This window comes from Pelodiscus sinensis, chromosome 27, assembly GCF_049634645.1.
Source record: "Pelodiscus sinensis isolate JC-2024 chromosome 27, ASM4963464v1, whole genome shotgun sequence".
In the NCBI taxonomy this organism is placed as follows: Eukaryota; Metazoa; Chordata; order Testudines; family Trionychidae; genus Pelodiscus; species Pelodiscus sinensis.
Window position 1 is genome coordinate 11,449,981 of NC_134737.1, and position 17,102 is coordinate 11,467,082.

Consider the following 17,102-nt stretch of genomic DNA (forward strand, 5'->3'; position numbering starts at 1 on the left):
ATGTTCCTTCTGCATCTGACTCCCAGGTCTGTCAGCTGAGGCAACAGTGGTGCAAGCAGACTGGGATTTCTGGCAGCAAAAGGCTTCTCTTTCTCAGGCTGCAGAACATGTACAGTTCCACACAAGGCCCACTCTGTGCACTCTCCTTGGGAGTCCACAAACGCAGCAGCTGGGACCAGTGGGAACTTCGAGTCCCAGTCACTTGGAAGCTAGTAGATATACTCGACAGGTATCGCTGACACAAAGTTGCAAGGCCCACTTTGTACGATACCTATTGTCAAACAAAAGAAAATGGCGAGGAGACAGCTAAACGGTCAGCATTAAGGTGGGCCACGCACCCTAATTGAGGAGTGTGACCCTAACATTGCATTTCCTGGGTTTCTAACATTTGGGGGGTTCGCTAATGTTAATGTGCATTTGAATTACTAATGTAGGTCTGCAATTTGAGCAGGACTGTATCCCAAGATTGGTTTGAGTGGCTAAGGGCTGTGCAGTGTTGATCTCTATATATTTTTCAAGCTCCCTGCCACCCCGTTTGAAGGACAAACAGAAAGGGCCTTTTTACTCCAGGATCACCCAGCTGGGGAGGGGAGAGATCTGGCACTGAGTCTCAGCCACATGCAACCGGCAGGCATGAAGCACTCAGTATCAGCACCCCTCTCCATGGCAGTAAGGGCAGGGGCAGTGGAGTGCGAGGAGCATACTGGGCATAAGGGATTCAGCAGACAGGGCCAAGCCCAGGACTAGCCCCTCACCAGTGGCCCTGACTTTGAGGCAGATGGTGGCAGAGGGTTCTGCTCGGAGGACACAGTCCCTTTCCAGTCAGGACCTCCCAGTCCAGCTCTGCAGCTGACAAAGGGTTAACATCACACAAGCTGCCCTCCTTGCTTTAAGTGGCAAGACAAGCACTGCCCACGGAGTTCTTGCCAGACACACACACGCTCACAGTGCCTTTTTATTTACAAAACAAAGAGAGGCGCTACCGGTGAATACAAAACTCCACAGCATAGAAAGAGCCCCCTTGCTGAACCCCTACGGAGTTGGGTTCTTTTACGATCCAATAGCTTTCGTGCTAGGATGAGGTCTCCTCCTTGGTCAATACATAAGGCCTCTTGGCTGAATGCAAAGACAGTTTTGCCCTGTTAAACACACCCTGTTTTCACTGCATAGCCAAACTGGACCCTCCCTGCCCTTAGGTGACTGCTTCGAAGGCACCCATGTGAACGGCCACTTGCAGGGCTGCAGGGAACATCCTCACTGTCAGCTAGTTCAAGATCACAGCAAAGACGCCATTAAATTAAGTATTCGAGTCCCCAGCTGCACAATTCAACAGCAGTCCCCAAACAGACGCACAATAATCAGGTTAGTGCCTGGGACTGACCCACCCCCCCACTGTAGCAAGCTAACACCCCCAGTACGTGCATAGATATACAGGCAGCATGGAGGTTTAGTCTCTGTGCAGTCTGCAGATATGCAACACCAGAGCCAGGTTAGTTTTAAATGGCTTATACTGAAGGGGAGGCTGAGAAACTGGGTTTATTGGGGTTGAGTCTTTAGCCACCCAGCAATGAAGTTTCACCAACACACACTCAGGATCTACAGTCTCTTCGGTGCCTGTGTGGAAAGGCTCAGAGGGTTTTATATCCAGAACCAGGAGGAAGAAAGACCCTGTTCCTGGTCAAAGCGCGCAAACCCCAAACTTGGCCTATACCTTCAGTGCTTCGCCAGCAGGAACACTCAGGGGCTGCAGCGCGGGTCTGGCAGTGCTGAGGCGGCAGGGTTAACGCCCACCTGCCATGCCTGGTAATGGAAAAGGAGCAGAAAACGGGGAGAGCGACGAGGAGGGCGGAGCTTTACCAGTGAACCCCACGTGAGAGGATGCGAGGTTAACACAAACGGATGAAGGGTGGAGCTGGTGAGTACATCGCCCGGCCTCTGGTCTCCACGTGGCGTTACGCTTTCATGTCCATGAGCAGAGTCCGTTGGGGCTGGTATCCACCCCAGCCCTGCATCACCTGCAACAAACAGCACGCTGTTTATGTGCCTTCAGAGTACCCGCTCCTGCCAACCAGACACAAAAGCACGGTGGGGTTAACCTGTCGATCAGGCAACCAAGGCAGAGATTAAGCAGCCTGCCAGAGCTGTGGAAGGCACTGCCATCACAGCTGGGGGTGGGACTCAGGAATTCCCAACGTCCCTCCGCTGAGGCAGTGAAAAAACCCACATTGCCTGTATTACTGGGTGGGGGCTGATTCTCCTTCCCCACACCATGTGCCATGACCTGAAAACGAGCTGATGCACTGGCCATCGGTCCACAGCCGGAGGAGACACTCTGGATGCTGTCTGGCTAGCAAGGAGATAGTGGCAATCGGCATATCCCAATTGCAGGGAACAAGAGAGGCCAGATCAGCTGGAGTGGTCAGTTTCTCTCACGGAACATGCCTTAAAGTTCAGCAGAAGCCCAGGATCACAGGCCACGTTTCCTGCCCAAACAAGTTATTTTCAATGAATTTTTTTCCCCCACCCTGTAAAACCAGCACAGCCCAGCAGACCCAAGCCGTCTGTCTGTGCACAGAACAGGCAGATTGTGGGCCACTGCTGGGAAAACGTCACCAGCTTCTTCCGCTGGTCAAGGGATTCAGTCTCTCTGACCCAGTCCAATTACAGCCTCTGCTGAGTTTGCCAACAGAAGGTGCTCCAAATTAGCTTTGTGCAGCAGGTACATTTGCCTGCATGGAACAGGACTGATTCTACACCTCTATTTCACCAGGCGGGATCTGAACAAAAGCAATGCTACACAAAAGTAGCTTTTGCTACACAAAAGTAGCTTAGCAGTGCTACACAAAAGCAATGTAACTCAGAAAGGTGCTGTGGGCCGGTTTACAAGTTAGGTCAATCTAGTTACATCCCTCAGGAGTATGAACATAGTTAAGCTGACAGAATCGCCAACGTAGAATGCTGGGAGATAGATTGATTTAACCACGTCACCCCAGGCGTGGATTTGTCAACAACTTTTTGGGATAGTCCTGAACTTACTAAGACAACAGAGTAGGAAGAGGCAAGACTCGAACCCTTTTGATCTAAATTTCCCTCTAGTTTTGATCCGGTGCATCAGACTCGTGCCTAGGACAGCTGGCCTGAACAAGATCACGCAGCTTTGCTGGTGATCACTTCAGCGCTAACACGTCCCCAGCAATCAGCCACTCCACAAACATTCACTCTGAGTCACTGACCTAATTTCCAAAGGGCTGATGTTGTTTATCTACAACACTTGGCCTCTTCTCAACTCTCATCCATCGCCCCCTTTAAACTGGAGCTTGAGGCCTCACATTAGGTTTTGTGAAAACCGGGTGGTTTTGTTTTGTTTTTTTAAATCAACATAATTAAGTGAAAATTTCCCCTGCTGAATTTGCAACCCTAGCACTGCAGCCTTGGGCTACCACGTGAAAAACAACAGTGGGAAATTGACCTGTTTTTGTCATCCAAGTAGAGTGAAATGCAAGCAACATAAATGGTGGAAAGTCAGATCTGATCTCTATTTGTAATCTACAGGAGTATTAATTAATTTCTTTTACGATGCCATTTTTAACAGTTTAGGGCCAGGTTACATTGAATAGTTACGGATTCAAAATGTTCTACGCATTTCAAGTGCAGAACAACAACAATACAGTAAACTTCCGATAATCCGGCACCTTTGGGACCCAAGGGGTGCCGGATTATTGGATATGCCGGAGTACCAGAAGGGGGGCTATGAGGGGTCGGGGGGGTCAGCGAGGAACGGTGCAGCGTGGGCAGCACACCAGCTGCTCTGCCCCCAGCTTCCCCAAGTCCGCTGCTGCTTGAAACTGACCAGCAGCGGACTTGGGAAAGCGGGGGGCAGAGCAGCTCCAATTGTCCAGCTGGCCAGAGCACTTCCGGGTTCCAGCTGGTGCCGGACTATCGGGAGTGCCAGACCACTGGATGACGAACAACTGGAGTTTTACTGTAAATGCTAAATTATTACACAGGGCTTTTAAACCGTAGCTCTCAAAGCTCATTACAAAAGCCAGATGATATCCCCATTTCACAGATGGGGAAAACAGAGACTACCCAGGCAGGTCAGTTACAGAGCTAAGCACAGAACTCCACTTTTCTGACCCACAATTAAGTGCCTTATTCCCTGAGCTGTGCAGCCTCCTTTCACCCAGTGGTTACTTTCCCTACAGGAGTACTTTAAAACACAAGATGATCAATATGAGGAAGGGGGAAATCTTGAACAGTCACTGAAGTATTATGGATCAAAGCTCTAGTTACAGCAGACCGAGTTTTCCAAGCCCCATTTCTGAGAAACAAGTGGGCATTTCTTAGTATTGTTTTCCTGAAGCCAGATTAAAAAAAAAAAAGCAGCTTCATTTCTAGTCAATGACTTGTGTTGTGCATCAGCAGTGATATGTAAAGAAACATGGTCAAACTGGTTTGGTTTGGTTTTTTGTTTTTTTTAAATGGACCAAGTGCAAAAAAGTTCCTGTTTCTGACAGAGCCCCTTAAAGAGAATCTCTTGTTAAAATACTTTAAAAAGCAAATGGCCAAGTTTTTCTGCTCCCTTGTTAAACGTTTAGGGCTCTTTTCAGCAGAGGAAAGACCAATGCTGCAAACATAAAGGTAATTTGATAAACCCAACGAGTTACATGATAAAATGTTTGCAAGATTGGGGCCTAATTGACTATACAGAGGAAAACCTCCTTGGAAGTGACCATACATAAAAAGCTGACAGAGAAAAGGCAATTTGTTTCAAATAGCCATAGGTTCTGATGCATGAAGAGACCCCTGTGTTTATCACGTCCATATGACTTCCTCCAAATAATTCCTAGAGGAGACCTTCTAGAAAGACATCCAGTCTTCACTGAAGAAAAGTTATCCGTGCTGGAGAATGCCCCACAACCCTTGGTAAACTGTTCCGATGGTTAATTACTCGCACTGTTAAAAATGTACATCTTCTTTCCAGCCTGGATTTGTTTCGCTTCAATTTCCAGTCCTTGGATCCTGCTAGATGGAAGAGCGCCTGTCGATACCTTATGGACTGTCCTTAAGCCAGTCATTCCTTAACCTTCTCTTTGTCAAGCAAAGTAGATTGAGCTTCAGGAGTCTATGACTATACGACCCTTGGAGCTCTCTCATGTCTGGACCCTTTCTAATGTATCAACATCCTTCTTGAATTATGGGCACCAGAGCAGCACCTAGCATTGCAGCAGAATGCAACACTGCAGCAGGTGTTTAAGTCTCAGCTTGACAAAGCCCTGGCTGGGTTGATTTAGTTGGGATTGGTCCTGCCTTGGGCAGGGGGCTGGACTTGACCTTCTGAGGTCTCTTCCAGCTCTAGGATTCAGAAGTCGCACTGGTGTCAAAAGCAAAGGTAACAGAACCTCTCTGCTCCTCCTGGGAATGCCCTGGTGTCTGCATCCCAGGATCACATTAATAGAGCCCTGCAAATCTGCAGATATCTGCTTTATATCCACAGATGCAGACACCTGCAGATGTCAATGCAGGTATCCACAGCTCGTTTTGGCAGGTCTGGATACGGATACAATTTTTTTGTATCTAGAACCCTGCACGTTTGCAGCTATCCGCTTTATATCCACAGGCATCTACAACCGTGGGGGTCAATGAGAGTATCTGGGGTTCATTTTTGCAGATGTGAATGCAAATTTTGTATCCATGCAGGACTCTTCCTATTAGCCCTTTTGGCCACCGCAGGTCACACCGGGAACTCATATCAAGCAGATTCTGGACCGCAATCCCCAACTTTGCTGCTAACATTTTAGTGATAGTGATCTCCGGTGTTAGCTGTAATAATACCAGATACTAAGTTTCAGGCAAAAAAATATGGTTTGCCAAGTTGAGGGTGACCCTTTTAAACTTCTCATTTGCAAACAGCCCTCTAGGACTTATCCACTAGCAGCAAGCAGCATGATTAATCCTGTGTTTACAGACCAACTCTGGCACTGAAAGGTTGTTACTCATCCACATAAGTCACTCAAGCATTCACCCTGCCCTGTGCTCAGACCCCAGCCATCACGTCTCTTGCACCAGACAGCAGAATGCACAGAGCTCTCTTGGGCAGATTGTTTCAGCGGGTGATTTAGGGTGAGGAACATCAGCAGGAGCAACCGGGGTGGTCCGTAAAGTGCCTCCCCACATCTCTCCGTCAACCCACCTGCCTCAAAGCGCGTTACCGACGACGGAGACTGGCTGCAAGTGGCATTGCGCCCACTCACACCACCTACCCACAGCCTCCCCCGTGCGGGGCCCTGGACCCACGTGGCTCACCTTGGTGTCATCTGGATCCCCCAGCAGTTCTTGTTCAACCTCATGCAGGTCCTCCGCGGGGTCATAGCTGTACATCGGTAGCAGGTGGTGACGTAGCCTGTCAAACCTGATACGCGCAGAGACAGGAGACTGTGAGGCTGGTCTGGGAACCCGCAGCCCCGCACCGGACCAAAGGGTGACACTGACCATAGACCCACATGGTCAGCAGAGGGGAGGGCTGAAATTCCCAGAACCACCTAAGAGATCTAGACATTTGTTTGAAAATCTCATCACAGGTCTAATCCCAGGGGCAAAGCTAGCGCTCCTTCCTCATTCAAAGCTACCATCTGGCTGTTGCCTTGTGCTTTCCCCCACGTCTGTGTTCGATTCACCCCGTCTACTCTTACACAGGGTCGAAAGCTCCTTGGGCAACTGGAGCACCTAGGACAGCGGGACAGAGCACGAGGATAAATGGAAGGGCTAACTATTGTTATAGTGAAGTCAATGGGAGTTTGGCTAGGGAAATAGTGCAACATTTAAGTCCGTCTCTACTCCCACCAGAGGTCCCAGCCACACTCAAAGGATCGGGCATCACAGAGCCCAGGATCCAAGTTAGGTGAAAGATATTCATTAGGACAAGATGCAATGGGCTTAAACTGCAGCAAGGGAGGTTTAGGTTGGACATTGGGAAAAACTTCCTAACTAGCAGGGTGGTTAAACACTGGAATAAATTGCCTAGGAAGGTTGTGGAATCTCCATCACTGGAGATATTTAAGAGCAGATTAGAGACATCTGTCAGGGATGGTCCAGATGGTGCTTGGTCCTGCCGTGAGGGCAGGGGACTGGACTCAATGACCTCTCGAGGTTCCTTCCAGTTCTAGTGTGCTATGAGTCTATGATTGCCCCAGAAGGTGGACAGAGAACATGTGTGGGGGGGGGGGGGAGGAGACAGACACACAAGGTCCCTTTTGTTTCCCTGTGGAAAGGGCCGATGAGGGGCAATGAGTGCAGGTGAATCAGGAAAACCAAGGGGACGGAGGTTCAATCTCACTGCACCCCCGGGCATGTCCACACCAACGCTCAGCTTGTGGCAAGCTGGGGAGTAAACGGAGCCTGGCAGGTTTGGAATCGGGGCAATGCCGGACTTTCAGCGGACGGCAGCAAGGCCAAGAGGCCCTCGCTCTGCTAGAGCTGGGGAAAGAGGCAAGTTTCCGAATGCTTGCGCAAGCAGAGGCCGACCTAGCTATGCCAGCCCGATGCCTCGGGCAGCTGCTGGGGAAGGAGGCTCTGCCATGAGGCATAGGGGAAGAGAGAGGCAGAGCGGCCAGCTGGGATCAGCATCGCAGCGTCTGGACAGAGGGCATGGCTGCAGGCAGCCAGTGGCCCTCAGAGGCACCAGGAGGCAGAGGCAGAAGCGGGCGACAATGGCCTGATTTCGCCCTCCCCACATCTGAGCTTTGCATCAGTCTGGCCCTGCTGACATTGCGCATGAGAAAGACACTCACGGCTGCACCAGGCCTGGTTTAAATCCCTTCTAAGCACACACCCCCCTTCCTTTCGCCCGCACAACCACCAGTCCGGATGAGGGGAAAGGCCCAGAACATAAAGGGACTGCAGCCAGTGAGTTCTTCCCTGGCCACTCAAAGGCCTGTGCATGCCTGTCTCTGCTTTGCGACCGTCAGCACTGCAGACGCTGAAGGACCAGTGCTTTTTTTGTAAGAAAAAAGGTGCCGGTACTCTGGGGCAAACTTGTTGAGGAGAAAAAAAAAAACAACACCCCACACAAACTGTGCTGGGGGCCAAAAAGTGGTCATAGCCCCTGTAACAGCCACAGCGCCACTCTGGAAGCCAGAAAACAACAACAAAAACACACATTCTGTGCGTCCCAAGCAGGCTTCTGTCAGTAGCTGAGCTGCCCCAGGAAAACAGGTGCCGGTACGTGCAGGGGGCAATCCCATTCCTTTTCTGTGGGCTGGTGAAATAGGTGACGGTACGCAGTTCCGGGCAGTACCATCACAAAAAAGCACAGTGTAGGACCATCGCCCTGTTCTCCAGTTAAAGCAAACCCAGACGTCCCCGCCCCCTCTTACCTCCTCTTCTTCTGAATGTACATCATCTGCAAAGGGGGAAAAAGCACTCCGTGAGCAGGAACACAGCCCAGTCACATGTAAAGTGAGACGCGTGCTAAGGAGAGGGGCTGGCCCCCATTCACAGAGCCGGATGGTGGCAGCGCTGGCTTTCCCACACAACACAACATCCCCTGTCAATGGGCCACAGCCTCTGGCCTGAGGTCGCCAGGCACCTGCAGCCAGATTTTCAGGACATGCTGGAGGCAGAGCTCTTAGGAGACGCTGGCACCAGATGTTAGCAGGGAGCTGGCCACCTGGGAAAAGCCTGTTGCAATGAAGCTCAGCCCATTCCTGCCATCAATGTCCTGGCAGGGCAGGGCGAGGCTTCGCGCTGCTCGCAAAGTGGTGGCATAGCGGAGAAGGCTTCACGCACTCCCCCGCCCGCAGGCCCTAATCGGCCTGGGGACAGCAGAGCAGCAGGGCCTCCACGGGCCGGATCCGGCTCTTGGGGGCCCTTTGGCCCACTCCGCTCGAGCCACAGCATAGGCAGCAGCAACTCAAGCTCACCACACACTAGTGTAGGTCAGCCCCAACCTGGAGAGGCCACATCCAAGGGCAAGAGGGGCCTATGGTCATTACTGGAGCCCCCAACAAGAGGCCATCACTTCCGTAGTGTGAGCCACACTGGGACAGCGGCCACAGAGGCAGGCCTCCATTTTGATCAATGCCCAGACTTGAACGAGCAACCTAGAAGCGAGAAAAGGCTTGATCCCCACACACAGAACCGAGCTGTCCAATCCCCACTCCTCTCCGGGATGGCATCTATACACTCTAGGGGCCGGCTGAACTCCCCAAACAAAAGCAACTCTCTTACCACGGCCACGACGATGCCGACGACGGTGATGAGGAAGAAGGGCACCAGGACATACCCGACCAAGGAGTCGCTGGAGGTCCTGGCGGAGCTGGGAGTGGTCGTGTTACTCATTGCATAGGAAGCAACTGGTCGAGGGGAGACAGGCGGGCGGCTCGGATCTTCATCGAGAAGAGAACCTCTCGGCCGACCCTCTCAGCTGTAAACAGAACAAGAGCTTGGATTTTAAGCTCCCCGTTCCAGATGCAAATCGGTTTCTCCCATTCAGTTGCCAAATTCCAGGCAGGAGGGGAAGGGACGCCCCACACCGGCACCACAGGGTGTGATGTGAGTCCGTCACAGACTGACCACGACATCGGGTTCCACAGCAGGCCAGCAAAGGACACAAATTCAGGGCTTTGGTATGTAGCCTAGCAGGTTGCGTGGGCCCCACCCAATGCCCATTAGGGACAAGGGGAGGAGTAACAGGTGATGGCTCCTTCCTGTTTAAACCTACAAATGGGCAAGGGGGCTACTTACAAATGCTCCCTAGGCTACACAGGGAAACAGCCCATTGAAAAACAGGCCTGCGCCATCTATTAGGCCAGGGTTTCCCAACCGACGGGTCACGACCCCTCTATGGGTCGCCATTACATTTCAAAAGGGTCGCCAAGGGTCTCCCCAGGTGGCTCTGTCCTCCCTCCTCCCCCCATTTTTGAATTGCCTTGGGTCACCAAGTCTTCCTGGATTGTCAGAGTCGGTCCCCATCTGGGAAAGGTTGGGAACCGCTGTATTAGGCAATTGCTGCGCTCCGAGAGCACGGCCCAGCCACAGACCTCACTAACTGCTGGTAAACAGGGAAAACCAGAGGCAGAAAAACCAAGGGGGAGGAAGTAATCTGCCCACATCTGAGTGATAGCCTGGGGCAAATTTGGGCCAATCACCTCTCCGTTTCCCTCCCAGTTAAAATGGGGGTGATGTGCCTCCCTTCACGCCAGACATCCTGGAAACACCTGCGAGGCGCTGAGACAAAAGGAGCTAGAGAAGGACACAGCATCCTGCAGGGCTAGGTAGGGATGTGAAAGGTTAACCGGTGAGCATCACCCTTACTCTGGAGCTGCTCCAGCGGGGACCGGCAACTGGGAGCCAGCAGCAGCCCCAGCCCTCACATGGGGGCTTGGAGCCAGCAGCCAGCCCCAGTGCGAGGCTGGGAGCGGGAGCCCTGCAGGCTGCTCCAGCCGGGCTGAAGCGGCCCCCCACCCAGATCCTGCTCAATGGGTTAGGTTAACCTATCATTTAACCCGTTAACTCAGTGGTTCCCAACCACCAAGCGAACCCCTGTCTGCTGGGCCGTGGCACATTGCCAGGCTGCGCCCCCATCTTTTATTTAGCTCCGCCCACTGGGGTTCCCAGGAAATTCCCTTCCATCCACTTCCCCATGCAGCAGCAGGGTGAGTGCGGCAGCTGGCAGTGCTGTGGCAGGAGCCGGGACTGCAGTGAGGCTCCTGCCACATTATCAAGATAGCTTTCCCAATTATCACCTCTAATACCATTAACTCACAAACATCCCACTCTCCCCACCTCTAATATCGTCAATTCACAGACACTTACCTTCCTTCCTCCCCCCCCCCCCCCCCGCATCCCCCTCCTGTTCTGAAATGTGATTTGTCCTTTTCATGTGTGTTCATTTTTTTTAATTGTATCCTTTGGTATATATGGTTGTGACTATTTTCTTCCACTATTTGATCTGAGGAAGTGGGTCTGGCCCACGAAAGCTCATCATCTAATAAACCATCTTGTTAGTCTTTAAAGTGCTACATTGTCCTGCATTTTGCTTCAGCTACCCCAGACGAACACGGCTACATTTCTATCACTATTGAGTTCCCTATACTGCTACTGACTCCTGCATGACCTTGGGCAAGTCACCTTCTTAGTGCCTCAGTTTCTCACCTGTAAGATGGGGATGATAATGCTTTGTTTCTCCTCCCTTCATCTGTCTCCTCCATTTACACTGTAAGCACCATTCCTCACTATGTGCATGTACAGCTCCTAGCGCACCAGCGCCCTGATCTCAACTGGAACTCTAGGCATTAGCCTGACACCAATAACTATGCAAGGCTCAAGAAAATGCCAATGCATCTTCATGGCCTCACTGCTCTCACAGAAACACCCACAAGGGGGCACCATTGCAGAGAGGGCTTACAGCCCCTAGCACTGTGAACCCTAGATGCAGTAGCCATACAAATAATTCATACTAATAATGCATCAGTTGGGGGGGATGTAAAAAACTGCAGCTTTGTCTCAAATCCCTCTTCTGTGACGCTGGTGCAGAGACCTCCCCAGACTACTTAATCCACGAAAGAAACTCTGCCATCTCCGAGCACGAGTTTGCAATATGCAGCACATACAAAGACGCCCTTGAGATGAATAAAGACACACACTGGAATTGACAGCAGAGGCCAGATCTTGGCTCGGGAGCAGATCCCTGAGCCCTCTGCAGTCAGGAAATGCCTGGAGGCCCTTAAGCACCGGACAGCCATGCGGATACATCTCAGAAGAGCACAATGGGCCTTTATCCACTACAGGGAATTACCCAATGGCCAGCAGGAGCAGGCCTCATTCCAGGCCCCATCACTGTTTATCATTTGTATTACTGCAGCACCTCGTGATGGCCATGCTCCCCTCTATGTAAGGTGCCATACAAAAAACATGGTGCCTGACCCAAAGAGCTTCCAATCCACCATCTGATCTCTCCACCCTTGAAGGGATGCCGACAGTCAGTCGAGAGCCAGATTCGGGGGAAGGGAGCAGAACAGTCCTAAAAAATATTGTTGTGCTTGGATGCAAACATTCCTCTCCAGCAGCTCAAACCCTACAGTGCTAATCTAGGGCAGTAGCGCGCAACCTTTTTTCATTCGCGACCCCTGCACTGCGGGGGTCACCAACGGCTGGGCCCAGCTCCTAGCTAGCCAGATCAAAGTGCCACATGCAGCCGGGCCCAGCCCCTGGCCAGCTGGATCAAAGTGCCACGACCCGCCAGGAAAACAGCTGCAACCCCCTCGGGGGTCATGACCCACGGGTTGGGCACCACTGATCTACGGCATGGTATCCTGGTATACACGATTTATTTATCCCTGCTCATAGACTCATAGACTTTAAGGTCAGAAGGGACCATTATGATCATCTAGTCTGACCCCCTGCACAGTGCAGGCCACAGAATCTCGCCCACCCCTCTTAGAATAATCCTCTCACCTAGGTCTCAGATATTGAAGCCTTCAAATACTTTGAAGGCCCCAACATGCAGAGAGTCCTTCAGCTGTGATCTGTGCCCAATGCTACAGAGGAAGGCAAAAAACCTCCAGGGCCTCTGCCAATCAACCCTGGAGGAAAATTCCTTCCTGACCCCAAATATGGCAATCAGCTAAACCCTGAGCATGTGGGCAAGACTCACCAGCCAGACACCCAGAAAGTTCCCAATAGCAACTCCTATCATCCCTCCATTGACCTATTTCCAACTGATAATGAATGGTCAATTAGTTACCAAGATCATGTTATTTCATCCAACCATCCCCTTATCATAGAATCATAGAACTGGAAGAGACCTCAGAAGGTCGTCAAGTCCAGCCCCCCGCTCTAAGCAGGACCAATCCCATCTAAATCAACCCGGCCAGGGCTTTGTCAAGCCGAGACTTAAACACCTCTAGGGATGGAGACTCCACTACTTCCCTAGGTAACCCATTCCAATGCTTCACTACCCTCCTAGTAAAATAGTTTTTCCTAATATCCAATCTGGACCTCTCCCACCACAACTTGAGACCATTGCTCCTTGTTCTGCCATCTGTCACTACTGAGAACAGCCTCTCTCCATCCTCTTTGGAACCTCCCTTCAGGAAGTTGAAGGCTGCTATCAAATCTCCCCTCACTCTTCTCTTCTGCAGACTAAACAGACCCAAGTCCCTCAGCCTCTCCTCATAGGTCATATGCTCCAGACCCCTAATCATTTTGGTTGCCCTCCGCTGGACCCTCTCCAATGCTTCCGCATCCTTTTTGTAGTGGGGGGCCCAGAACTGGACACAATACTCCAGATGTGGCCTCACCAAAGCCGAATAAAGGGGAATAATGACATCTCTGGATCTGCTGGCAATGCTCCTCTTAATGCACCCCAATATGCCATTAGCCTTCTTGGCTACAAGGGCACACTGTTGACTCATATCCAGCTTCTCATCCACTGCAGTCCCCAGGTCCTTTTCTGCAGAACTACTACTTAACCGGTTGGTCCCCAGTCTGTAACTATGCTTGGGATTCTTCCGTCCCAAGTGCAGGACTCTACACTTGTCTTTGTTGAATCTCATGAGATTTCTAGTGGCCCAATCCTCCAATTTGTCTAAGTCACTCTGGACCCTATCTCTGCCCTGAAGCGTATCTACCTCTCCCCCTAGCTTAGTGTCATCTGCAAACTTGCTGAGGGTGCAATCTATCCCCTCATCCAGGTCATTAATAAAGATATTGAACAAAACCGGTCCTAGAACCGAACCTTGGGGCACTCTACTAGAAACCGACCGCCATCCTGACATCGAACCCTATGCTGCAGCATAGGGGGATGGAACACGTTCTTCCATCCCTACAGTTCTGTGGTTCTGTATTACCCACACAGAGCACAAATGGCTTACAAACCTGGAAGGCTTATTTCAGATTTGGGGGAGAGGGGGAGGAGAAGCCCATCAAAGAAAGAACAAATATAAAGTCTGCATGAGGGGCAGCATTCAGTCTAGGGATGTTAAAGAGCTATTCATTAGGCAACCATGTAACCACTGAAAATCTTAGTGGTTACACTAAGCTACAAACTCTACGGTATAAAGCTTATACTGCAGTATAAAGTCAGTTCCCCAGAAGTAAGGCTGGCAGCCAGTATGCACCAGGAGCCAGCTCCCACCTGCCACCCCACTCTTAGGGAGCCAGCTGCTGCCTCTGATACAATAGGCCAACGGAAACAAGCACTATAGTGGATAGGCATGGAGTCTCCCTGTATTCAAAGGCAACAAAAAGGTAAAACGGTAACATAGGAGGTGGCCTGCATTATCCAAGCATAAAACAATGCAATGAATAACGCTCTAAAAGCATTGCAACAAGCTCAGCACAGGAGTGGGCCTATTGACCCCCAATAGCAGAGATCTGCTGGCATGGTGGTGTGGATTGCAGGATCAGGGCCTGCACACACAGTGAGGAATCAATTAGATGTTTAGCACAGTAGTTACCTGTGGAGTTACTGGGGACTTTATAATGTAACCAGCAGTGGCTCCCCCAGTTTACCAGTAGTGCTCTCCACCCCTGTACACATCACACAGCACCCCCTCCCAGGTCCCCGCATTGGTAGCGCATGGCTCACCACCACAAATTCCACAGTGCTTGGGCAGTGGGTGTAACAGTGGCTGCTGACAAGGAGTCACTCCCGAGATGCTTTCATCACCTCGTGGGAAGCCCTAGAGCTAGGTCCTGAGGAAGGAAAGGCACCGGTTCAAACTCAAGCCCTGCAAGAACACTCTGCCAGCTCACGTGCAATTCCTGCCCTTTGCTGCGCTTCACTTGCTATGCTTTCCCTAGCCCACCCCCCTGCAGTACTGCTACCGGCCCCAGAGGGAATCTGGGGTTCCCCAGGTCTGACCACCCTCTCCACTTCTTACCCCCTGCACCGCCCTGCCCCCTCTCCCTGCCACAGTCCCCCTGACCCTCCCTCCACCCTGCTCCCTCTCCCTTTGCAACCACCCCAGACCCCTCCCTTTGCCCTGCCGGCTCCCACCCTGCTCCCTCTCCCTTTGCAACCACCACAGACCCCTCCCTTTGCCCTGCCGGCTCCCACCCTGCTCCCTCTCCCTTTGCAACCACCCCAGACCCTCCCTTTGCCCTGCCGGCTCCCACCCTGCTCCCTCTCCCTTTGCAACCACCCCAGACCTTCCCTTTGCCCTGCCGGCTCCCACCCTGCTCCCTCTCCCTTTGCAACCACCCCAGACCCTCCCTTTGCCCTGCCGGCTCCCACCCTGCTCCCTCTCCCTTTGCAACCACCCCAGACCCTCCCTTTGCCCTGCCGGCTCCCACCCTGCTCCCTCTCCCTTTGCAACCACCCCAGACCCCTCCCTTTGCCCTGCCGGCTCCCACCCTGCTCCCTCTCCCTTTGCAACCACCCCAGACCCTCCCTTTGCCCTGCCGGCTCCCACCCTGCTCCCTCTCCCTTTGCAACCACCCCAGGCCCCTCCCTTTGCCCTGCCGGCTCCCACCCTGCTCCCTCTCCCTTTGCAACCACCCCAGACCCCTCCCCTTGCCCTGCCGGCTCCCACCCTGCTCCCTCTCCCTTTGCAACCACCCCAGACCCCTCCCTTTGCCCTGCCGGCTCCCACCCTGCTCCCTCTCCCTTTGCAACCACCCCAGACCCCTCCCTTTGCCCTGCCGGCTCCCACCCTGCTCCCTCTCCCTTTGCAACCACCCCAGACCCCTCCCTTTGCCCTGCCGGCTCCCACCCTGCTCCCTCTCCCTTTGCAACCACCCCAGACCCCTCCCTTTGCCCTGCCGGCTCCCACCCTGCTCCCTCTCCCTTTGCAACCACCCCAGACCCTCCCTTTGCCCTGCCGGCTCCCACCCTGCTCCCTCTCCCTTTGCAACCACCCCAGACCCTCTCCCTTGGCAGCCACCCCCAGCCCGCTTCATATGCCCTGCCAAATCCTTCCCGCCCCGCCGTGCTGCATCCCCCCGGCCCGGCTTTGCTGCTGGCTGCATCCCCGGCCGCGCGCCCCCACCTCTGTGCGCCACGCGCCCCGGGCAGCGCCGGCCCCTTACCTGCCGCACGACCCCGCGCGCCCCTCCCATCCGGAAGGCCCAAAGGCGCGTGACTGACAGCCGGCCGCGGCGGGGCGGGGCGGGGCCTCAGCCCATGCCGGGCAGGGGGAGGAGCCGCGCCCGGCAGGCGGGGAGGCTGCAGGGACGCCAGGGAGCCGGCAGGGGGCAGCAGCGTCTCGCGGCCCCGACTAGCCAGCTGGTGGAGGGAGAGCGGAGCTAGGCAGGGATGGGGGCCAGGGCAGGGAGGAGGAGGACGGGATGAAGGCCGGGGGAGAGGGGGGCTGGTTGGCTCTGTTGCCCCAGTAGCCTGCTATGGGGGGGTTCCAATGGGGAGGTGCCATCAGGTTCATGCCATCTGCCAGGGCGCTGCCCTCCCCCCCCAACCGGCCACATCTTTGGGGGTGCCAGGGGAGGAGCGGGCAGCCTGTGCCGATAGCGGGGAACAGGTTTGTCCAGGGCCCGGGCAGCAGCCAGCTGGCTCCAGCCAGGCAGGGGGCACTAGGAGGGGTGCTTGCTCCCAGGCACCGTGCCATGCGTTTCTCAGAGGCACGGCCGCTTGTTACACCAGGGCTGGGGGTGCCAAGCCCAGGCAGTCCCATCCACCACATGATGAACTTGGCACCATGAGGGGTATGATCCCCCCAGCAGGCTCTGAGGCCCCGTCCTGTGTCCTAACAACCGATCTCCAAGGCCCAGTGCCACATAAGGCCCAATAGTCCATAAGGCTCCATATCATGTCTCCTAAGCTCCGGAGCACATATCACCTCACTGCTCTGTGCCACACCCCTGAGCCTCCTTGCACAGAAACTCATAGCGCATCCTCAGGTCCAGCTGCAACGCCGCTGCATCCAGCACACTTAACCCAGCAGCAGCCACAGTCCCAAAATGGTGAACTTTGCTAATACCTTGTTCCATCCTTTCTGCACCCTGCTTTAACCACAACAGCCGACTATCGTGTTATCACCAGATCCAGTAACATGGGAGATGTTCACAGGACAGCCAGAAGCCTGCAATGGCCCAGAGCTAAGTCTGCCTGGGGGGCAAAGCTGTCCAAGGCTGATTTGGGCCCA

At 53.3% G+C, this 17,102-nt stretch overlaps 1 protein-coding gene across 6 annotated transcripts in view; it reads right to left on the reverse strand.

Moving 5' to 3' along the window:
• Window positions 1-937: 937 nt before the first annotated feature.
• Window positions 938-17,102, reverse strand: part of SMIM29 (small integral membrane protein 29) — a 35,253-nt gene continuing 19,088 nt past the window's right edge. Inside the window, exons 1-7 of one of the 6 annotated variants that reach the window (XM_075909877.1) lie at window positions 16,033-16,135; window positions 14,591-14,697; window positions 9,229-9,424; window positions 8,376-8,401; window positions 6,307-6,412; window positions 2,443-2,483; window positions 938-2,015 (exon numbers count right to left, since the gene is read on the reverse strand). In XM_075909877.1, the coding sequence (XP_075765992.1) occupies window positions 2,451-2,483; window positions 6,307-6,412; window positions 8,376-8,401; window positions 9,229-9,339 (276 nt within the window). In that variant the 5' untranslated portion in view covers window positions 9,340-9,424; window positions 14,591-14,697; window positions 16,033-16,135 and the 3' untranslated portion in view covers window positions 938-2,015; window positions 2,443-2,450. The other 5 variants (XM_075909872.1, XM_075909874.1, XM_075909873.1 and 2 more) reach the window with 5 other exon arrangements.